Genomic DNA, 24,984 nt, shown 5'->3' with positions numbered 1-24,984 from the left:
AGCTCTACCTACTGGCTATTTTAATAAATGCACTGCTTCTCAATGCTTTTCAATAACAGTCACATGACTGGGAAAAAACATAATTTATGTAAGAACTTACCTGATAAATTCATTTCTTTCATATTAGCAAGAGTCCATGAGCTAGTGACGTATGGGATATACATTCCTACCAGGAGGGGCAAAGTTTCCCAAACCTCAAAATGCCTATAAATACACCCCTCACCACACCCACAATTCAGTTTAACGAATAGCCAAGAAGTGGGGTGATAAAAAAGTGCGAAAGCATATAAAATAAGGAATTGGAATAATTGTGCTTTATACAAAAAACATAACCATCACAAAAAAGGGCGGGCCTCATGGACTCTTGCTAATATGAAAGAAATGAATTTATCAGGTAAGTTCTTACATAAATTATGTTTTCTTTCATGTAATTAGCAAGAGTCCATGAGCTAGTGACGTATGGGATAATGATTACCCAAGATGTGGATCTTTCCACGCAAGAGTCACTAGAGAGGGAGGGATAAAATAAAGACAGCCAATTCCTGCTGAAAATAATCCACACCCAAAATAAAGTTTAATGAAAAACATAAGCAGAAGATTCAAACTGAAACCGCTGCCTGAAGTACTTTTCTACCAAAAACTGCTTCAGAAGAAGAAAATACATCAAAATGGTAGAATTTAGTAAAAGTATGCAAAGAGGACCAAGTTGCTGCTTTGCAAATCTGATCAATCGAAGCTTCATTCCTAAACGCCCAGGAAGTAGAAACTGACCTAGTAGAATGAGCTGTAATCCTTTGAGGCAGAGTTTTACCCGACTCAACATAGGCAAGATGAATTAAAGATTTCAACCAAGATGCCAAAGAATTAGCAGAAGCTTTCTGGCCTTTTCTAGAACCGGAAAAGATAACAAATAGACTAGAAGTCTTTCGGAAAGACTTAGTAGCTTCAACATAATATTTCAAAGCTCTAACAACATCCAAAGAATGCAACGATTTCTCCTTAGAATTCTTAGGATTAGGACATAATGAAGGAACCACAATTTCTCTACTAATGTTGTTGGAATTCACAACTTTAGGTAAAAATTCAAAAGAAGTTCGCAACACCGCCTTATCCTGATGAAAAATCAGAAAAGGAGACTCACAAGAAAGAGCAGATAATTCAGAGACTCTTCTGGCAGAAGAGATTGCCAAAAGGAACAAAACTTTCCAAGAAAGTAATTTAATGTCCAATGAATGCATAGGTTCAAACGGAGGAGCTTGAAGAGCCCCCAGAACCAAATTCAAACTCCAAGGAGGAGAAATTGACTTAATGACAGGTTTTATACGAACCAAAGATTGTACAAAACAATGAATATCAGGAAGATTAGCAATCTTTCTGTGAAAAAGAACAGAAAGAGCAGAGATTTGTCCTTTCAAAGAACTTGCGGATAAACCTTTATCTAAACCATCCTGAAGAAACTGTAAAATTCTCGGAATTCTAAAAGAATGCCAAGAAAAAAGATGAGAAAGACACCAAGAAATATAAGTCTTCCAGACTCTATAATATATCTCTCTGGATACAGATTTACGAGCCTGTAACATAGTATTAATCACAGAGTCAGAGAAACCTCTTTGACCAAGAATCAAGCGTTCAATCTCCATACCTTTAAATTTAAGGATTTGAGATCCTGATGGAAAAAAGGACCTTGCGACAGAAGGTCTGGTCGTAGCGGAAGAGTCCACAGATGGCAAGAGGCCATCCGGACAAGATCCGCATACCAAAACCTGTGAGGCCATGCCGGAGCTACCAGCAGAACAAACGAGCATTCCTTCAGAATCTTGGAGATTACTCTTGGAAGAAGGACTAGAGGCGGAAAGATAAAAGCAGGATGATACTTCTGAGGATCCCGGGATCTGGACAGATACCTGGGAAGTTTCTTGTTTAGATGAGACGCCATCAGATCTATTTCTGGAAGCTCCCACATTTGAACAATCTGAAGAAATACCTCTGGGTGAAGAGACCATTCGCCCGGATGCAACGTTTGGCGACTGAGATAATCCGCTTCCCAATTGTCTATACCTGGGATATGAACCGCAGAGATTAGACAGGAGCTGGATTCCGCCCAAACCAAAATTTGAGATACTTCTTTCATAGCCAGAGGACTGTGAGTCCCTCCTTGATGATTGATGTATGCCACAGTTGTGACATTGTCTGTCTGAAAACAAATGAACGATTCTCTCTTCAGAAGAGGCCAAGACTGAAGAGCCCTGAAAATTGCACGGAGTTCCAAAATATTGATCGGTAATCTCACCTCCTGAGATTCCCAAACTCCTTGTGCCGTCAGAGATCCCCACACAGCTCCCCAACCTGTGAGACTTGCATCTGTTGAAATTACAGTCCAGGTCGGAAGCACAAAAGAAGCCCCCTGAATTAAACGATGGTGATCTGTCCACCACGTTAGAGAGTGTCGTACAATCGGTTTTAAAGATATTAATTGAGATATCTTTGTGTAATCCTTGCACCATTGATTCAGCATACAGAGCTGAAGAGGTCGCATGTGAAAACGAGCAAAGGGGATCGCGTCCGATGCAGCAGTCATAAGACCTAGAATTTCCATGCATAAGGCTACCGAAGGGAATGATTGTGACTGAAGGTTTCGACAAGCTGAAATCAATTTTAGACGTCTCTTGTCTGTTAAAGACAGAGTCATGGACACTGAATCTATCTGGAAACCCAGAAAGGTTACCCTTGTCTGAGGAATCAATGAACTTTTTGGTGAATTGATCCTCCAACCATGATCTCGAAGAAACAACACAAGTCGATTCGTATGAGATTCTGCTAAATGTGAAGACTGAGCAAGTACCAATATATCGTCCAAATAAGGAAATACCACAATACCCTGTTCTCTGATTACAGACAGAAGGGCACCGAGAACCTTTGTAAAAATTCTTGGAGCTGTAGCTAGGCCAAACGGCAGAGCCACAAACTGGTAATGCTTGTCCAGAAAAAGAGAATCTCAGGAACTGATAATGATCTGGATGAATCGGAATATGCAGATATGCATCCTGTAAATCTATTGTGGACATATAATGCCCTTGCTGAACAAAAGGCAAGATAGTCCTTACAGTTACCATTTTGAACGTTGGTATCCTTACATAACGATTCAATATTTTTAGATCCAGAACTGGTCTGAAGGAATTCTCCTTCTTTGGTACAATGAAGAGATTTGAATAAAACCCCATCCCCTGTTCCAGAACTGGAACTGGCATAATTACTCCAGCCAACTCTAGATCTGAAACACAATTCAGAAATGCTTGAGCTTTCACTGGATTTACTGGGACACGGGAAAGAAAAAATCTCTTTGCAGGAGGTCTCATCTTGAAACCAATTCTGTACCCTTCTGAAACAATGTTCTGAATCCAAAGATTGTGAACAGAATTGATCCAAATTTCTTTGAAAAAACATAACCTGCCCCCTACCAGCTGAGCTGGAATGAGGGCCGCACCTTCATGTGGACTTAGAAGCTGGCTTTGCCTTTCTAGAAGGCTTGGATTTATTCCAGACTGGAGATGGTTTCCAAACTGAAACTGCTCCTGAGGATGAAGGATCAGGCTTTTGTTCTTTGTTGAAACGAAAGGAACGAAAACGATTATTAGCCCTGTTTTTACCCTTAGATTTTCTATCCTGTGGTAAAAAAAGTTCCTTTCCCACCAGTAACAGTTGAGATAATAGAATCCAACTGAGAACCAAATAATTTGTTACCCTGGAAAGAAATAGAAAGTAGAGTTGATTTAGAAGCCATATCAGCATTCCAAGTTTTAAGCCATAAAGCTCTTCTAGCTAAAATAGCTAGAGACATAAACCTGACATCAACTCTGATAATATCAAAAATGGCATCACAGATAAAATTATTAGCATGTTGAAGAAGAATGATAATATTATGAGAATCATGATCTGTTACTTGTTGCGCTAAAGTTTCCAACCAAAAAGTTGAAGCTGCAGCAACATCAGCCAATGATATAGCAGGTCTAAGAAGATTACCTGAACACAGATAAGCTTTTCTTAGAAAGGATTCAATTTTCCTATCTAAAGGATCCTTAAACGAAGTACCATCTGACGTAGGAATAGTAGTACGTTTAGCAAGGGTAGAAATAGCCCCATCAACTCTAGGGATTTTGTCCCAAAATTCTAATCTGTCAGACGGCACAGGATATAATTGCTTAAAACGTTTAGAAGGAGTAAATTAATTACCCAATTTATCCCATTCTCTGGAAATTACTTCAGAAATAGCATTAGGAACAGGAAAAACTTCTGGAATAACCACAGGAGATTTAAACACCTTATCTAAACGTTTAGAATTAGTATCAAGAGGACCAGAATCCTCTATTTCTAAAGCAATTAGTACTTCTTTAAGTAAAGAACGAATAAATTCCATTTTAAATAAATATGAAGATTTATCAGCATCAATCTCTGAAACAGAATCCTCTGAACCAGAAGAGTCATCAGAATCAGAATAATGATGTTCATTTAAAAATTCATCTGTAGAGAGAGAAGTTTTAAAAGATTTTTTATGTTTACTAGAAGGAGAAATAACAGACATAGCCTTCTTGATGGATTCAGAAACAAAATCTCTTATGTTATCAGGAACATTCTGCACCTTAGATGTTGAAGGAACTGCAACAGGCAATGGTACATTACTAAAGGAAATATTATCTGCATTAACAAGTTTGTCATGACAATTAATACAAACAACAGCCGGAGGAATAGCTACCAAAAGTTTACAGCAGATACACTTAGCTTTGGTAGTTCCAGCACTAGACAGCAATTTTCCTGAAGTATCTTCTGACTCAGATGCAACGTGAGACATCTTGCAATATGTAAGAGAAAAAACAACATATAAAGCAAAATTGATCAAATTCCTTAAATGACAGTTTCAGGAATGGGAAAAAATGCCAATAAACAAGCTTCTAGTAACCAGAAGCAAAGAAAAAATGAGACTGAAATAATGTGGAGACAAAAGCGACGCCCATATTTTTTAGCGCCAAATAAGACGCCCACATTATTTGGCGCCTAAATGCTCTTTGGCGCCAAAAATGACGCCACATCCGGAACGCCGACATTTTTGGCGCAAAAGGACGTCAAAAATGACGCAACTTCCGGCGACACGTATGACGCCGGAAACAGGAAAGATTTTTTGCGCCAAAAAAGTCCGCGCCAAGAATGACGCAATAAAATGAAGCATTTTCAGCCCCCGCGAGCCTAACAGCCCACAGGGAAAAAAAAGAGTCAAATTTTTTAAGGTAAGAAAAAATGAATTGATTCAAATGCATTATCCCAAATATGAAACTGACTGTCTGAAAATAAGGAATGTTGAACATCCTGAGTCAAGGCAAATAAATGTTTGAATACATATATTTAGAACTTTATAAACAAAGTGCCCAACCATAGCTTAGAGTGTCACAGAAAATAAGATTTACTTACCCCAGGACACTCATCTACATGTTTGTAGAAAGCCAAACCAGTACTGAAACGAAAATCAGCAGAGGTAATGGTATATAAATAAGAGTATATCGTCGATCTGAAAAGGGAGGTAAGAGATGAATCTCTACGACCGATAACAGAGAACCTATGAAATAGACCCCGTAGAAGGAGATCACTGCATTCAAAATAGGCAATACTCTCCTCACATCCCTCTGACATTCACTGCACGCTGAGAGGAAAACCGGGCTCCAACTTGCTGCGGAGCGCATATCAACGTAGAATCTAGCACAAACTTACTTCACCACCTCCATAGGAGGCAAAGTTTGTAAAACTGAATTGTGGGTGTGGTGAGGGGTGTATTTATAGGCATTTTGAGGTTTGGGAAACTTTGCCCCTCCTGGTAGGAATGTATATCCCATACGTCACTAGCTCATGGACTCTTGCTAATTACATGAAAGAAAAAGGTTGTTTTTCTGAAACGGTGTAAATTGAACCGTTGTAAAACGAGGGCCACCAGTATTTATGTAATGATAGTAGGTTTTATTTAGATTTATTTGAATTATATTTAAGTTAAGGGGTGTTAGGGTTAGACTTAGGTGTACTTGTTAATAAATTTAGTATAGTGGCGGCAACGTTGGGGGCAGCAGATTAGGGGTTAATAAATGTAGGTAGGTTGCGGCGATGTTAGGTGTGGCAGATTAAGGGTTAATAATATTTAACTAGTGTTTGCGATGCGGGAGTGCGGCGGTTTAGGGGTTAATATGTTTATTATAGTGGCGGCAGATTAGGGGTTAATAAGTGTAGGTAGGTTGCAGCGACATTGGGGGCGGGAGATTAGGGTTAATAAATATAATGAAGGTGTCGACGATGTTGGGGGCAGCAGATTAGGGGTTAATAAGTGTAAGATAAGGGGTGTTTAGACTTGGGGTTCATGTTAGGGTGTTAGGTGTAAACATAACTTTTGTTTCCCCATAGGAATCAATGGGGATGCGTTACGGAGCTTTACGCTGCTTTATTGCAGGTGTTAGGCTTTTTTTCAGCTGGCTCTCCCAATTGATGTCTATGGGGAAATCGTGCACGAGCACGTAAAAACAGCTCACCGCTGACTTAACAGCGCCGGTATTGGAGTGCGGTATGGAGCACAATTTTGCTCTACGCTAACTTCTTGCCTAATGACGCCGGTTTAGGAAACCTGTAATACCAGCACTGTAGGTAAGTGAGCAGTGACAATAACATGCAAGTTAGCACCGCACCCCTCGTAACGCAAAACTCGTAATCTAGCCGTTTGATAATTAACCCTCATAACAATTGCTTTTTATGGCTTGAGCAACGGTCAAGTAACATTATCACAATCTCCATGCACAGAACTCACCGATTCTGGATGTGGACAGTTTTCCTTTTCAGGGGGCAATGGAATCTGTTCCTGTAATATTCCCCTTCTATCAAGCACACTAGCGAAAAAAGAAGAAAAAAAAATGTTATCTAGCAGGTTCCACTATCTAACCAACCATACTGACAGAGAAATATCATAATGCATTCACTGTGCAATTAGCTTTTAGGGATCAAACATGCTTTGGAGGATGGATACATAAGAGAAATACACAGTGTGGATATAAACTAGAAAACCAGGTGTTTGCAAAATTGGCGAATTAAACCATATTGACTACTACTAATAATATTACTGTTCAAAATGTATTCCTGAATATTATCCCTTTATAATCTTTCAAATAATTTACCCAGGACAGATGTTAAGCTCACAGGTATGTAATTTTCCTGGCTTTCGTCTGGTTGATAGGACAAAAGAGCTCTGAGCTGGACAGGTTTGTCAAATACATCTGAACCCTACTCCCTCTAGGATGTATGACAGAACACCAAAAATTACTGGCCAGTTAGGTGATTATAGAAAACATGTAAATCATTTTTACTGATCTGGATGGATGGGAACATAAATGAAAGTTTCCTTGAGATCTATATGTGTCATGAACTCACCACGTGTTAGAGCCTTCAAAAAGAAACAAAATTTATGCTTACCTGATAAATTTATTTCTCTTGTGGTGGATCCAGTCCACGGGTTTAACCATTACTTGTGGGATATTCTCCTTCCCAACAGGAAGCTGCAAGAGGACACCCACAGCAGAGCTGTCTATATAGCTCCTCCCCTAACTGCCACCCCCAGTCATTTGACCGAAGACAAGCAAGAAAAAAGGAGAAACTATAGGGTGCAGTGGTGACTGAAGTTAAAAATAAAAAACACCTGCCTAAAAATAACAGGGCGGGCCGTGGACTGGATACACCACAAGAGAAATAAATTTATCAGGTAAGCATAAATTTTGTTTTCTCTTGTAAAGGTGTATCCAATACCAAAGCTTTAGGACACGGATGAAGGGAGGGACAAGGCAGGCCCTTAAACTGAAGGCACCACTGCCTGTAAGACCTTTCTCCCAAAAATAGCCTCAGTAGAAGCAAAAGTATCGAATTTGTAGAATTTAGAAAAGGTATGAAGCGAAGACCAAGTCGCCGCATTACAAATCTGTTCTCATTTTTAAAAGCCCATGTGGAAGCTACCGCTCTAGTGGAATGAGCTGTAATTCTTTCAGAAGGCTGCTGGCCAGCAGTCTCATAAGCTAAGCGCATTATACTTCTTAGCCAAAAAGATAGAGAAGTTGCCGAAGCCTTTTTGGCCTCTCCTCTGTCCCGTGTAGACAACAAACAAAGCAGATGTTTGACGAAAATCCTTCGTAGCTTTAAAGCACGAACCACATCAAGATTGTGTAAAAGACGTTCCTTCTTTGAGGAAGGATTAGGACATAATGAAGGAACAACAATCTCCTGATTGATGTTCTTATTAGATACTACCTTAGGAAGAAACCCAGGTTTGGTACGCAAAACTACCTTATCTGCATGGAAAATCAGATAAGGGGAATCACACTGTAAAGCAGATAACTCCGAAACTCTTCGAGCCGAGGAAATAGCTACTAGAAACAGAACTTTGCAAGATAAAAGTTTAATATCTATGGAATGCAGAGGTTCAAACGGAACCCCTTGAAGAACCTTAAGAACTAAATTTAAACTCCATGGCGGAGCAACAGGTTTAAACACAGGCTTAATTCTAACTAAAGCCTGACAAAACGCCTGAACGTCTGGAACCTCAGCCAGACGTTTGTGCAAAAGAATAGACAGAGCAGAGATCTGTCCCTTTAAGGAACTAGCAGACAATCCTTTCTCCAATCCCTCCTGGAGAAAAGATAATATTCTAGGAATCCTGACTTTACTCCATGAGTAACCCTTGGATTCACACCAATGAAGATATTTATACCATATCTTATGATAGATTTTCCTGGTGACAGGCTTTCGAGCCTGAATTAAGGTATCAATGACCGACTCGGAAAAAACACGCTTTGATAGAATCAAGTCTTCAATCTCCAAGCAGTCAGACGCAGAGAAATCAGATTTGGATGTTTGAAAGGACCTTGAAGTAGAAGGTCCTGTCTCAGCGGCAGAGTCCATGGTGGAAAGGATGACATGTCCACCAGATCTGCATACCAAGTCCTGCGTGGCCACGCAGGAGCTATCAAAATCACTGAAGCTCTCAACTGCTTGATCTTGGCAATCAGACAAGGGAGCAGAGGAAACGGTGGAAACACATAAGCCAGGCTGAAGGACCAGGGCGCTGCTAGAGCATCTATCAGCGCTGCCTTGGGATCCCTGGACCTGGTCCCGTAACAAGGAAGCTTGGCGTTCTGACGAGACGCCATGAGATCCTGTTCTGGTTTGCCCCATAGATGAATCAACTGGGCAAATACCTCCGGATGGAGTTCCCACTCCCCCAGATGAAAAGTCTGCGGACTTAAAAAATCCGCCTCCCAGTTCTCTACTCCTGGGATATGGATAGCTGAGAGATGGCAAGAGTGAACCTCTGCCCATAGAATTATCTTTGAAACCTCCAACATCGCCAGGGGGCTCTTTGTACCCCCCTGATGGTTGATGTAGGCTACAGTCGTGATGTTGTCCGACTGAAATCTGATGAACCTGACCGCAGCTAGCTGAGGCCAAGCCTGAAGAGCATTGAATATCGCTCATAGCTCCAGAATGTTTATCGGAAGGAGGGCTTCCTCCTAAGTCCACGAACCCTGAGCCTTCAGGGAGTTCCAGACTGCGCCCCAGCCCAGAAGGCTGGCATCTGTCGTCACTATAGTCCATTCTGGCCTGCGGAAGCTCATTCCCCTGGACAGATGGACCAGAGATAGCCACCAGAGAAGAGAATCTCTGGTCTCTTGATCCAGATTTAGCAGAGGGGACAAATCTGTGTAATCCCCATTCCGCTGATTGAGCATGCAAAGTTGCAGTGGTCTGAGATGTAAGCGGGCAAACGGAACTATGTCTATTGCCGCTACCATTAAGCCGATTACTTCCATACACTGAGCCACTAACGGCTGAGAAGTGGAATAAAGAGCACTGCAGGAAGTTAGCTTTGATAACCTGACCTCTGTCAGAAAAATCTTCATTTCTACTGAATCTATCAGAGTTCCTAGGAAGGAAACTCTTGTGAGAGGGGAGAGAGAACTCTTTTCTTCGTTCACCTTCCACCCGTGAGACCTCAGAAAGGCCAGAACAATGTCCGTATGGGACTTGGCGATTTGAAAAGTTGACGCCTGTATCAGAATGTCATCTAGGTAAGGGGCCACCGCTATGCCCGTGGCCTTAGAACCACCAGTAGGGACCCTAGAACCTTCGTAAAGATTCTTGGTGCTGTGGCTAACGCGAAGGGAAGAGCCACAAACTGGTAATGCCTGTCTAGGAAGGCAAACCTGAGAAACAGAGGATGATCTGTGTATCGGAATGTGGAGATAAGCATCCTTTAAGTCCACGGTAGTCATATATTGACCCTCCTGGATCAAAGGTAGGATGGTTCGAATAGTCTCCATCTTGAAGGATGGGACCCTGAGAAATTTGTTTAGGATCTTGAGATCCAAGATTGGTCTAAAAGTTCCCTCTTTTTTGGGAACTATAAACAGATTTGAATAGAATCCTTGCCCCTGTTCCTCCCTTGGAACTGGGTGGATCACTCCCATGACCAGAAGGTCTTGAACACAACGTAAGAATGCCTCTCTCTTTATCTGGTTTGCAGATAAATGTGAGAGATGAAATCTACCTTTTGGAGATGAGGCTTTGAAATCCAGAAGATATCCCTGGGAAACCATCTCCAGAGCCCAGGGATTCTGGACGTCTCTTGCCCAAGCCTGGGCGAAGAGAGAAAGTCTGCCCCCAACTAGATCCGGTCCCGGATCAGGGGCTACTCCTTCATGCTGTCTTAGAGGCAGCAGCAGGTTTTTTGGCCTGCTTTCCCTTGCTCCAAGCCTGGTTAGGTCTCCAGACTGGCTTGGACTGGGCAGAATATCCTTCTTGTTTTGTAGTAGAGGAAGTTGAAGCTGCACCACTCTTGAAGTTCCGAAAGGAACGAAAATTAGTCTGTTTGGTCCTTAATTTGTTGGACCTATCCTGGGGAAGGGCGTGGCCTTTCCCTCCAGTAATATCAGAAATGATCTCCTTCAGTCCAGGCCCGAATAGGGTCTGCCCTTCGAAGGGAATGTTGAGAAGCTTAGACTTTGAAGTAACATAAGCAGACCAGGATTTAAGCCATAGCGCCCTACGCGCCTGAATGGCAAAACCTGAATTCTTAGCCGTTAGCTTAGTTAAATGAAACACAGCGTCAGAAATAAATGAATTGGCTAACTTAAGAGCTTTAAGCCTGTCTAGGATATCATCCAACGGGGTCTCCACCTGAAGAGCCTCTTCAAGAGACTCGAACCAGAAAGCCGCTGCAGCAGTGACTGGGGTAATGCATGCAAGAGGCTGGAGAATAAAACCTTGTTGTATAAAGATTTTCTTAAGGAAACCCTCTAATTTTTTATCCATTGGATCTAGGAAAGCACAATTGTCCTCAACGGGGATAGTTGTACGCTTAGCTAGGGTAGATACTGCTCCCTCCACCTTAGGGACCATCTGCCACGAATCCCGTGTAGCGGCATCTATGGGAAACATCCTTTTAAACGCAGGAGGGGGAGAGAACGGTACACCTGGTCTATCCCATTCCTTCGTAATAATTTCTGAAAACCTCTTAGGGATTGGAAAAACATCAGTGTAAACAGGCACTGCAAAGTATTTGTCCATTTTACACAATTTCTCTGGGACTACAATGGTGTCACAGTCGTCCAGAGTTGCTAAAACCTCCTTGAGCAACAAGCGGAGGTGTTCAAGCTTAAATTTAAATGCTGTCATTTCAGATTCAGACTGGAGTAACGCCTTCCCTGAATCAGAAATGTCACCAACAGATAGAAGCTCTCCTGCTTCGGCTTCTGTACATTGTGAGGGTATATCAGACATAGCTACTAAAGCGTCAGAAAGCTCTGTATTTGTTCTAGCCCCAGAGCTGTCTCGCTTTCCTTGTAACCCTGGCAGTTTGGACAATACCTCTGTGAGGGTATGATTCATAACTGCCGCCATGTCTTGAAAGGTAAACGCATTGGACGCGCCAGATGTACTTTGCGTCACTTGCGCGGGAGATATAAGTTCTGACACATTGGGAGAGCTAGGTGGTTTAACCTCCCTTTTGTCAGTCTGAGAAACCTCTGGTGATAAATCCTTAAAACCCATAATATGGTCTTTATAACTTATAGAAAGGTCAGTGCATTTGGCACACATTCTAAGAGGGGGTTCCACAATGGCTTCTAAACATAATGAACCAGGAGTTTCCTCTATGACATGTTTAACAGACTAGTAATGAGACCAGCAAGCTTGGAAAACACTTTAATAAATGTGAAAAAGCAATTAAATAAAAACGGTACTGTGCCTTTAAGAGAAAAAAACATAATTTATGCTTACCTGATAAATTTATTTCTCTTGTAGTGTATCCAGTCCACGGATCATCCATTACTTGTGGGATATTCTCCTTCCCAACAGGAAGTTGCAAGAGGATCACCCACAGCAGAGCTGCTATATAGCTCCTCCCCTAACTGTCATATCCAGTCATTCGACCGAAAACAAACAGAGAAAGGAGAAACCATAGGGTGCAGTGGTGACTGTAGTTTAATTAAAATTTAGACCTGCCTTAAAAAGGACAGGGCGGGCCGTGGACTGGATACACTACAAGAGAAATAAATTTATCAGGTAAGCATAAATTATGTTTTCTCTTGTTAAGTGTATCCAGTCCACGGATCATCCATTACTTGTGGGATACCAATACCAAAGCTAAAGTACACGGATGATGGGAGGGACAAGGCAGGATTAAGCGGAAGGAACCACTGCCTGAAGAACCTTTCTCCCAAACACAGCCTCTGAAGAAGCAAAAGTATCAAATTTGTAAAATTTTTAAAAAGTGTGAAGCAAAGACCAAGTCGCAGCCTTGCAAATCTGTTCAACAGAGGCCTCATTTTTGAAGGCCCAGGTGGAAGCCACAGCTCTAGTAGAATGAGCTGTAATCCTTTCAGGGGGCTGCTGTCCAGCAGTCTCATAGGCTAGGCTTATTATGCTCAGAAGCCAAAAGGAAAGAGAGGTTGCCGAAGCTTTTTGACCTCTCCTCTGTCCAGAGTAAACGACAAACAGGAAAGATGTTTGACGAAAATCCTTAGTAGCTTGTAAGTAAAACTTCAAGGCACGGACTACGTCCAGATTATGTAAAAGACGTTCCTTCTTTGAAGAAGGATTAGGGCACAACGATGGAACAACAATCTCTTGATTGATATTCTTGTTAGAAACCACCTTAGGTAAAAACCCAGGTTTGGTACGCAGAACTACCTTATCTGCATGAAAAATCAGATAGGGAGAATCACATTGTAAGGCAGATAGCTCAGAGACTCTCCGAGCCGAGGAAATGGCCATCAAAAACAGAACTTTCCAAGATAAAAGTTTAATATCAATGGAATGAAGGGGTTCAAACGGAACCCCTTGAAGAACTTTAAGAACCAAGTTTAAGCTCCACGGGGGAGCAACAGGTTTAAACACAGGCTTAAATCTAACCAAAGCCTGGCAAAATGCCTGGACGTCTGGAACCTCTGACAGACGCTTGTGCAAAAGAATAGACAGAGCAGAAATCTGTCCCTTTAAGGAACTAGCTGATAATCCTTTGTCCAAGCCCTCTTGGAGAAAAGACAATATTCTAGGAATCCTAACTTTACTCCATGAGTAAGTCTTGGATTCACACCAATAAAGATATTTACTCCATATCTTGTGGTAGATTTTCCTGGTAACAGGCTTTCGTGCCTGTATTAAAGTATCAATGACTGACTCGGAGAAGCCACGCTTTGATAGAACCCTTTGATATGACCCTTACCTCCAGTAATGTCAGCAATAATTTCTTTCAAGCCAGGCCCGAATAAGGTCTGCCCCTTGAAAGGAATATTAAGTAATTTAGATTTAGATGTCACGTCAGCTGACCAGGATTTAAGCCATAGCGCTCTCCAATGGAGCTGTGTGAATGGCCTCTTCTAGAGACTCAAACCAGAATGCCGCAGCAGCAGTGACAGGCGCAATGCATGCAAGGGGCTGCAAGATAAAACCTTGTTGAACAAACATTTTCTTAAGGTAACCTTCTAATTTTTTATACATTGGATCCGAAAAAGCACAACTATCCTCCACCGGGATAGTGGTACGCTTTGCTAAAGTAGAAACTGCTCCCTCCACCTTAGGGACCGTCTGCCATAAGTCCCGTGTAGTGGCGTCTATTGGAAACATTTTCCTAAATATAGGAGGTGGGGAAAAGGGCACACCGGGTCTATCCCACTCCTTGCTAATAATTTCTGTAAGCCTTTTAGGTATAGGAAAAACATCAGTACACACCGGTACCGCATAGTATTTATCCAGCCTACACAATTTCTCTGGTACTGCAACTGTGTTACAGTCATTCAGAGCAGCTAATACCTCCCCAAGCAACACACGGAGGTTCTCAAGCTTAAATTTAAAATTAGAAATCTCTGAATCAGGTTTCCCCGAATCAGAGATGTCACCCACAGACTGAAGCTCTCCGTCCTCATGATCTGCATATTGTGACGCAGTATCAGACATGGCCCTTACAGCATCTGCGCGCTCTGTATTTCTCCTAACCCCAGAGCAATCGCGCTTGCCTCTTAATTCAGGCAACCTGGATAATACCTCTGACAGGGTATTATTCATGATTGCAGCCATGTCCTGCAAGGTAATCGCTATGGGCGTCCCTGATGTAATTGGCGCCATATTAGCGTGCATCCCCTGAGCGGGAGGCGAAGGGTCTGACACGTGGGGAGAGTTAGTCGGCATAACTTCCCTCGTCAGAATCTTCTGGTGATATTTATTTTATAGTTAAAGACTGATCTTTACTGTTTAAGGTGAAATCAATACATTTAGTACACATTCTCCTATGGGGCTCCACCATGGCTTTCAAACATAATGAACAAGCAGTTTCCTCTGTGTCAGACATGTTTAAACAGACTAGCAATGAGACTAGCAAGCTTGGAAAACACTTTAAAGCAAGTTAACAAGCAATATAAAAAACGTTACTGTGCCTTTAAGAAACACAAATTTTGTCAAAATTTGAAATAACAGTGAAAAAAGTCAGTTACACTAACAAAATTTTTACAGTGTATGTAACAAGTTAGCAGAGCATTGCACCCACTTGCAAATGGATGATTAACCCCTTAATACCCAAAACGGAATAATAAAAGACAAAAACGTTTTTTGTTTTTTTTTTCAAACAGTCACAACTGCCACAGCTCTACTGTGGCTTTTTACCTCCCTCAAAAACGACTTTGAAGCCTTTTGAGCCCTCCAGAGATGTCCTGGATCATGCAGAGGGAAGCTGAATGTCTCTGTCAGTATTTTTAGCTGCACAGAAAAGCACTAAAAAAGGCCCCTCCCACTCATATTACAACAGTGGAAAGCCTAAGGAAACTGTTACTAGGCAAAATTCAAGCCAGCCATGTGGAAAAAAACTAGGCCCCAATAAGTTTTATCACCAAATACATATAAAAATGATTAAACATGCCAGCAAACGTTTTATATTACATTTTTATAAGAGTATGTAGCTCTATTAATAAGCCTGATACCAGTCGCTATAACTGCATTTAAGGCTTTACTTACATTAGTTCGGTATCAGCAGCATTTTCTAGCAAATTCCATCCCTAGAAAAATATTAACTGCACATACCTTATTGCAGGAAAACCTGCACGCCATTCCCTCTCTGAAGTTACCTCACTCCTCAGAATATGTGAGAACAGCCATGGATCTTAGTTACTTCTGCTAAGATCATAGAAAACGCAGGCAGATTCTTCTTCTAAATACTGCCTGAGATAAACAGTACACTCCGGCACCATTTAAAAATAACAAACTTTTGATTGAAGAATAAACTAAGTATAAAACACCACACTCCTCTTACGACCTCCATCTTGGTTGAGGCTTGCAAGAGAATGACTGGGTATGACAGTTAGGGGAGGAGCTATATAGCAGCTCTGCTGTGGGTGATCCTCTTGCAACTTCCTGTTGGGAAGGAGAATATCCCACAAGTAATGGATGATCCGTGGACTGGATACACTTAACAAGAGAAAACTACCTCATAAACTGCAAAACAGTGATAAAAAGTAGTAAACTCTGCAAAATTTTTACAGTGTGTAAAAGAGACTAAAGCAGCATTGCACCCACTTGCAAATGGATGATTCGCCCCTTAGGCCCCAAAACGGATTAGAAAAACGGAAAAAACGTTAAAAAACAGTCAAACACACTGCCACAGCTCTGCTGTGGCCCTACCTGCCCTTAAACACGATTTTTTGCAGGAAAACACCGTCTATAGTGGTCCTAGATGCCAGAGGACTCCTTTAGGGACGCTGTATGTCTCAGTCTGAAGATTAACTGCGCATTAAGTGCACAAAAATAGGCCCCTCCCACCATGCACTGAAAGTCAGGGGGCCTTTTTTTGGAGTGATCTAACAAGCCATGTGGAAAACTAGGCCCCAAAATAAAGATTTATCACCCTCAGAGAAAAAACGTTTTTACTCTAAAACATGCAAACGTTTTTATACTAAGTAATAAGAGTATTAACATGAATATTACCCTTTTTTGCAAGCATGATCCCAGTTGCTGTTAAATCACTGTATCAGGCTTACCTCAAATATATCAGGCACTGTCAGCATTTTCTAGACCTTATCTCTCTAGAAAAAAATATACTGAACAGACCTCAAAGCAGGCAATCTGCAGACCGTCCCCCCAACTGAAGTTTTCTTTCCATACTCTTCAGTTATGTGTGAGAACAGCAATGGACCTTAGTTACAAACCGCTAAGATCATCAAACCTCCAGGCAGAATTCTTCTTAAAAATTTCTGCCTGAGAGTAAAAACAGTACAACGCCGGTACCGTTTAAAAATAACAAACTTTTGATTGAAGGTAAAAAACTACACTAATTCACCACATCTCTCTTGATACTTCCTTTCTTGTTGAGAGCTGCAAGAGAATGACTGGGGGTGGCAGTTAGGGGAGGAGCTATATAGACAGCTCTGCTGTGGGTGTCCTCTTGCAGCTTCATGTTGGGAAGGAGAATATTCCACAAGTAATGGATGAACCCGTGGACTGGATACACCTTTACAAGAGAAATAACTTTAAGCAAGCTAGCCTTACAATTTGTATAGCCGTTTCAAGATCAAACTGACAAAACAGTCTCAATTTCCTTGGATCAATAAAGATGCTTTAATAAATACCCTGTATTTATGGAAGAATTTTGTGAATTATCTGAAACTCTTGCAGGACTTGAATATTTTGCTTATCACACATTTGCACAAATGTTATCATATGCATACCTCAATAAAAAGAAACATACATGACATAGATATGCTAGCAATGAATATGGAGGGGGACTGGAACATATGCATACTGCAGGTTAAAGCAGAGCCACACAAAATAAGGAAAACACAATTTATTTATTTATTTTTAAACTAAAAGCAGAGAACTTAGCCCGACAACTCAAGGATATACTCGTGTTGGGGGCCTGCATGTTTGGGTCTAAACTGGCTACCATTTTGCAGAAAGAGTAAAAAATTTAGATCAGTCACAATATTTACTTATCTATGCCTAAAAAATAAATTAAATAAAATTCATAAATTAATATGTCAGGTTGGGGAAGAGCGACTGTCAACTACTATACTACAAATAGGAAGAAACAAAACTGAACCTGTCTCAATTTACTCCAAGATGAATGAAGCTGTAAATACACCCGTGAAACATCATGATATTTTTAATGAATGAGATAGCTTCTTTTATGTAATACATTTCAATATTTTTACATAAACTGTAACCTAAATCTTCTGTATATGTTTCTGTAGATCACAGCTTCAGTTCTTTTACAAATAATAATAATAATAATTGATTGCAGATCTTACAAATCACAATTAATTCCAAACCAACGTACCTTGGTTGCACTGGACCACACAATACTTCACAGCAGTTCTTAACCAAGTTGCCATGGCTGTATGGGTTTTGTACACGGTTTTTACCGGTCCAGGATCCTTTTATCTAAAAAGCAAGAATATATTAAAAATAACTGAAAATAAAACATAGGGAGAAATTAATTTTAGAGAAAAACACTGTCTCTCTCGTCCTCAAATAAAGAAAAAAATATTGTATTCTAGAAAAGAACCACAATCCCAAATTTTATATACAGGGCTGAAAATTTCCATTTAAAGGCATACTAAACCCAATTTTTTTCTTTCATGATTCGGATAGAGCATGACATTTTTAGCAATATTTAAAACACGTTACATATTTGGACTGCAGAACACCCTTTCAATTGGGCGTGACTATTGCTCCCACTCCTTGTGGTGTCATAAAATCAGATAATTTAGCCCTAAAATATTCACATAGTTCATTTGTAACTGTGTAAAACATTGAGTATTTAAAAACTATAAACAGGCTTTGGCCTAGTCTTTGTCTAAGAAGGACACTCCAATGTAGCCTTTGATTGGTGTATATTAGGACACACCTTAAAGATTCAGCAACTGGGTAGCGCTAGCTGATTGTTGGCTAAATGTAGCCACCAATCAGCAGGCACTACCTAGGTTCCTAAGCATAGATTCATGCTTTTCAAATGAAGAAAACAAGAGATTAAATAAATATTGATAATAGGAGATTAGAAAATTGCATGCTCTATCTGAATCATGAAAGAAAAAAAATGGGGTTAGTATCCCTTTAAGACTGTATGACTAGTAATTATTTCTACAAGACAAATTAGAAGCTAGACTGTTTCCTATCGTTAACATTAGACTAGTACTTTTCCTTAAAGGGATAGTCTACCATAGAATTGTTATGGTTTTAAAAGATAGATAATCCCTTTATTACCCATTCCCCAGTTTTGCATAACCAACACTGTTATATTAATATACTTTTTACCTCTGATTACCTTGTATCTAGGAACCTTCTTCCAGCCCCCTGATCACATGACTGTGTTTATTATCTATTGTCTTGCATTTAGCATTGTATTGTGCTAGATCTTAAATAACTTGCTCTGCCTGAACACAGTGTTATCTATATGGCCCACATATACTTTCTGTCTCTTTGTGTTGAAAAGAGATTTAAAAAGCATGTGATAAGAGGCAGCCCTCAAAGGCTTAGAAATTAGCATATGAGCCTACCTATGTTTAGTTTAAACTAAGAATACCAAGAGAAAAAAGCAAATTTGATGATAAAAGTAAATTGGAAAGTTAATTAAAATTAAAAGTCCTATCTGAATAATGAAAGTTTAATTTATACTAGACTGTCCCTTTAACTGCAACCTATAGCAACATTTTTCACAAACAGATTTTAAATATGCAACATTTTCAATTTTAACTTCCCTCTTTTTGCAACTCAATGGAAATTTATAAACGATACACAATTTTGCAGTCCAGTAATGACTTGATTGGTGCTACTGAAGGACTCAGTGACGGCTTTCTTATGATAGTCAAAATAAAAAGGTTTTTTTTTTTTTTTTTTGTGTGCTACCAGTCTCTTTTGTATGATCAATCAATGTATGGCTAATAGGACTACTGTGTTTTCCTATAGAATCATTTTATCGATTTACTCACATCTTCATTTGTAGTCTGGTTGAGTGACAAAAGGAATGTATGGAAACCAGTTAATCCTACCACAGACCATAGAGTGAAGAAACAGATAAACACTTCCAGAACAGTGGGGTATTGGTTAAGGAAAAGGTTGAATATTTAAACATTAAAATTAATCTGGAAGCAGATAAAAGCTACTGTGCACAAAGACTTTTTAAACAAAAAGTTTAGATAATTTCCTTCTGAAAGTTATTCTTTTATGGACCATTACTGGGCTCAAATAATACTGGATGCCAAGTTGCCAAAGCACCTAAGAACTGGGACCTGACGCCCTTGCCTGCCTCTTTGACCTCCATATGTTAATTTTCAACCTCTAAGATAATCAGTCTTTGTATTAGTTAAGGCCTATCTTTAGGTAAATTATTTACCTATTTAGAACATGTCCGCATCAATAAAAATCTGATTATATTCACTCTTCATATTGACAGGATATCCCTCTCTTACATGGAAATGGTTGACGTATTATCACTTGTTAGTAAAGGATTCTACATATAACTGCAGTAAACACGTTATGTGATATAATAGATCTAGTCCACCTGACAGCTACAAGAAATGAAAAAATAAAAATACAAACACAAAAAGAGGCCATGAAAAGGATATGTTCCTGGAGTCTCTTTCAATGTATTCAGGAAGCCAACTTTCAATGAGTCTGCAAAAGCAAAGAAAATGCCAAAAATGAGAGGAGAAGAGAAAAAAAAATTAGAAAAAGCAAAAAAATGAATAATGGAAAAGAAAGAAGAAAATAATAACTCACTTAGGGCAACATAGACGATGTTGAAAGTGAAGATGTAGATTGTCAAGAGGGACAAGGAGAGGATGAAGAGGTAGAAGTAGCGATAATTCCTCTTTCCAACACAGTTGCCAACCCATGGACAATGATGGTCAAATCGCTCTGCAAGAGAATAAGAGTAAGTGATGAACAATTTTATGCTACATTATAAAAACCACAATGTGATTAATTTGGTCTGTAACTTTGTATTAAACCTCAATAATAAAAATATTAAATATATCACACTTCTGTGTGAAGAGTGTATAGCAGGGGTGTCCAAACTTTGCTCTCCAGAGGTTTTGGAACTACATTTCCGATGATGCTCAGCCAGCATTTTATCTAGCTGAGCATCATGGGAAATGTAGTTCCAAAACCTCTGGAGAGCAAAGTTTGGACACCCCTGGTGTATAGGGACAAGCACTTCCTGTCCTGTGGGTATTTATTTATATACAAATGATACAAAGTGCAGAATGCAAAATGTAACCAAACTGTTCCCTTCTAACAGACAAGAACCCACAATTCTGTTCCATCAGTACTTCAGTGAATCTAAGTATGCTAACCGGTGTCAAGAGCACATTCGTATGTAGTAAACAATAAAACTGTATAATTATTGTCTTAAGGTCAGAATCAATTCCAGTGACGTTCACAGACACAAAGACACAGAGACATAAGTCACCTAAGATGAGAGTGAAGATATTTACATGAATCTAAGAGCTTTATTTTCCCCGTCTCAAAAAAATAAGCTAGTCCCAGACTCCCACACAATTGTGGTATATACAGTGCTTAAAATTGCTAGTGCAACGCTAAAAGCTGTGCTAGAAAAATAAAATGTATATATAAAATTCATATATATAATTAAATACTAGCAGCAAGAAATAAAATTATAGGATCTGTTGAATTAAGCTCCCTCCTTCCCAGCAGTGTTTAATCAATGGCTAGATTGTATAATATACAATGAATGTGTGTGAATTCCTGTCACTATAGCAGCACAGAGTTTAGCACAAAATTGCATGTTCTATGGGGACCTGGAGTTCTGAAATTTTAGTAAACTGGAGTTTTCATTGTAAACTATGTGGGTCCCAGAAATTAAGAGTACAATAGAGCACACAATAATAGGTGGAAAGAAACAGCATTAACCGCTGTGATCCATTGTACAAAAGGGAGAGTTGTAGTTGTCAGCCTACCACCTCTCTTTCACTCCAAACGAATGCTCCAGTGACGTTTCGGGGTATACAGACCCCTTCCTCAGACTGCACTTCCTGCATTATACTGATTATTTGACTTAGCACCCTGGTTGTCGACCATTAGGAAATGTGAGTGCAGACACAGGAGGAGAATATATATATATAAAACACGGAAGGGGACTGCACTCTCAGACTGGACTGAGAACACATCCCATGACCCTGCAACATGCTCAGCCCTGGGTGCTATAGCACTCTCAGGAAGCTGTGTTTTCTCCAGAGTCACAGGCAGTTAACCCCAGATGAGCCTGGGTGCAAGGCCCATAGGGAAAATTACAAAATAAAATAATACAACACACAAAGAAAGTCCAGCACTCACTTACAAGCTCTCAGCTAAGATTAAAAGCAAAACTGGAAGAGTTAGTCACCACATCTGGCCAAATGGGACAAGCCCAGGTACCACGTCAAAGTTAAATACAAATATAGGCCTAGATTTAGAGTTGGGCGGTAGCCGTCAAAACCAGCGTTAGAGGCTCCTAACGCTGGTTTTTACCGCCCTCTGGTATTTGGAGTCAGTCATTAAAGGGTCTAACGCTCTCTTTTCAGCCGCGACTTTTCCATACCGCAGATCCCCTTACGTCAATTGCGTATCCTATCTTTTCAATGGGATTTTTCTAACTCCGGTATTTAGAGTCGTGGCTGAAGTGAGCGTTAGAAATCTAACGACAAAACTCCAGCTGCAGAAAAAAAGTCAGTAGTTAAGAGCTTTCTGGGCTAACGCCGGTTTATAAAGCTCTTAACTACTGTGCTCTAAAGTACACTAACACCCATAAACTACCTATGTACCCCTAAACCGAGGTCCCCCCACATCGCCACCACTCGATTAACTTTTTTTAACCCCTAATCTGCCGACCGCCACCTACGTTATACTTATGTACCCCTAATCTGCTGCCCCTAACACCGCCGACCCCTATATTATATTTATTAACCCCTAACCTGCCCCCTACAACGTCGCCGCCAGCTACCTACAATAATTAACCCCTAATCTGCCGACCGCCACCTACGTTATCCTTATGTACCCCTAATCTGCTGCCCGTAACACCGCCGACCCCTATATTATATTTATTAGCCCCTAATCTGCCACCCTCAACGTCGCCTCCACCTGCCTACACTTATTAACCCCTAATCTGCCGAGCGGATCTCACCGCTACTATAATAAAGTTATTAACCCCTAATCCGCCTCACTCCCGCCTCAATAACCCTATAATAAATAGTATTAACCCCTAATCTGCCCTCCCTAACATCGCCGACACCTAACTTCAATTATTAACCCCTAATCTGCCGACCGAATCTCGCCGCTACTGTAATAAATGGATTAACCCCTAAAGCTAAGTCTAACCCTAACCCTAACACCCCCCTAAGTTAAATATAATTTAAATCTAACGAAATAAATTAACTCTTATTAAATAAATTATTCCTATTTAAAGCTAAATACTTACCTGTAAAATAAACCCTAATATAGCTACAATATAAAATTATAATTATATTATAGCTATTTTAGGATTTATATTTATTTTACAGGTAACTTTGTATTTATTTTAACCAGGTACAATAGCTATTAAATAGTTAAGAAATATTTAATAGCTAAAATAGTTAAAATAATTACAAAATTACCTGTAAAATAAATCCTAACCTAAGTTACAATTAAACCTAACACTACACTATCAATAAATTAAATAAAATACCTACAATTAAACCTAACACTACACTATCAATAAATTAATTAAATACAATATCTACAAATAAATACAATGAAAAAAACTAACTAAAGTACAAAAAATAAAAAAATATTTACAAACATCAGAAAAATATTACAACAATTTTAAACTAATTACACCTACTCTAAGCCCCCTAATAAAATAACAAAGACCCCCAAAATAAAAAAATGCCCTACCCTATTCTAAATTACAAAAGTTCAAAGCTCTTTTACCTTACCAGCCCTGAACAGGGCCCTTTGCGGGGCATGCCCCAAAGAATTCAGCTCATTTGCCTGTAAAAAAAACAACACATACAATACCCCCCCCAACATTACAACCCACCACCCACATACCCCTAATCTAACCCAAACCCCCCTTAAATAAACCTAACACTAAGCCCCTGAAGATCTTCCTACCTTATCTTCACCATACCAGGTTCACTGATCGATCCAGAAGAGCTCCTCCGATGTCTTGATCCAAGCCCAAGCGGGGGGCTGAAGATGTCCATGATCCGGCTGAAGTCTTCATCCAAGCGGGAGCTGAAGAGGTCCATGATCCGGCTGAAGTCTTCTATCAATGGCATCTTCAATCTTCTTTCTTCCGGATCCATGTTCATCCCACCGACGCGGAACATCCATCTTCACCGACGACTTCCCGACGAATGACGGTTCCTTTAAGGGACGTCATCCAAGATGGCGTCCCTCGAATTACGATTGGCTGATAGGATTCTATCAGCCAATCGGAATTAAGGTAGGAAAATTCTGATTGGCTGATGGAATCAGCCAATCAGAATCAAGTTCAATCCGATTGGCTGATCCGATCGTTAATCGAGGGACGCCATCTTGGATGACGTCCCTTAAAGGAACCATCATTCGTCGGGAAGTCGTCGGTGAAGATGGATGTTCCGCGTCGGCGGGATGAACATGGATCCGGAAGAAAGAAGATTGAAGATGCCGTTGACTTCAGCCGGATCATGGACCTCTTCAGCCCCCCGCTTGGGCTTGGATCAGGACATCGGAGGAGCTCTTCTGGATCGATCGGTGAACCTGGTATGGTGAAGATAAGGTAGGAAGATCTTCAGGGGCTTAGTGTTAGGTTTATTTAAGGGGGGTTTGGGTTAGATAAGGGGTATGTGGGTGGTGGGTTGTAATGTTGGGGGGGGGGGGGTATTGTATGTGTTTTTTTACAGGCAAAAGAGCTGAGTTCTTTGGGGCATGCCCCGCAAAGGGCCCTGTTCAGGGCTGGTAAGGTAAAAGAGCTTTGAACTTTTGTAATTTAGAATAGGGTAGGGCATTTTTTTATTTTGGGGGTCTTTGTTATTTTAGGTGGAGTAGGTGTTATTTTAGGCTTGGAGTAGGTGTAATTAGTTTAAAATTGTTGTAATATTTTTCTGATGTTTGTAAATGTAATGTTTGTAATGTAAAATAAATATAAATCCTAAAATAGCTATAATATAAATATAATTTATATTGTAGCTATATTAGGATTTATTTTACAGGTAAGTATTTAGCTTTAAATAGGAATAATTTATTTAATAAGAGTTAATTTATTTAGTTAGATTTAAATTATATTTAACTTGGGGGGTGTTAGGGTTAGCTTTAGGGGTTAATACATTTATTAGAATAGCGGTGAGCTCCAGTCGGCAGATTAGGGGTTAATGTTTGAAGTTTGGTGTCGGCGATGTTAGGGAGGGCAGATTAGGGGTT

The 24,984-nt window shown here is 40.1% G+C and overlaps 1 protein-coding gene across 1 annotated transcript in view; it reads right to left on the bottom strand.

The window, feature by feature from the left end:
• The window catches only part of ZDHHC9 (zinc finger DHHC-type palmitoyltransferase 9), a 118,064-nt gene that overhangs the window by 23,072 nt on the left and 70,008 nt on the right, over positions 1–24,984 (bottom strand). Inside the window, exons 5-9 of the mRNA XM_053699356.1 lie at positions 20,326–20,463; positions 20,174–20,220; positions 19,536–19,640; positions 17,885–17,988; positions 6,833–6,911 (exon numbers count right to left, since the gene is read on the bottom strand). Coding sequence (XP_053555331.1) covers positions 6,833–6,911; positions 17,885–17,988; positions 19,536–19,640; positions 20,174–20,220; positions 20,326–20,463 — 473 coding nt within the window. The remainder of the gene's footprint in view (positions 1–6,832; positions 6,912–17,884; positions 17,989–19,535; positions 19,641–20,173; positions 20,221–20,325; positions 20,464–24,984) is intronic.

Source organism: Bombina bombina, chromosome 1 (genome assembly GCF_027579735.1).
Source record: "Bombina bombina isolate aBomBom1 chromosome 1, aBomBom1.pri, whole genome shotgun sequence".
Lineage (NCBI taxonomy): Eukaryota > Metazoa > Chordata > Amphibia > Anura > Bombinatoridae > Bombina > Bombina bombina.
Note: the sequence above shows the minus strand (reverse complement) of the source record. Positions and strands in the feature narration are given on the sequence as shown.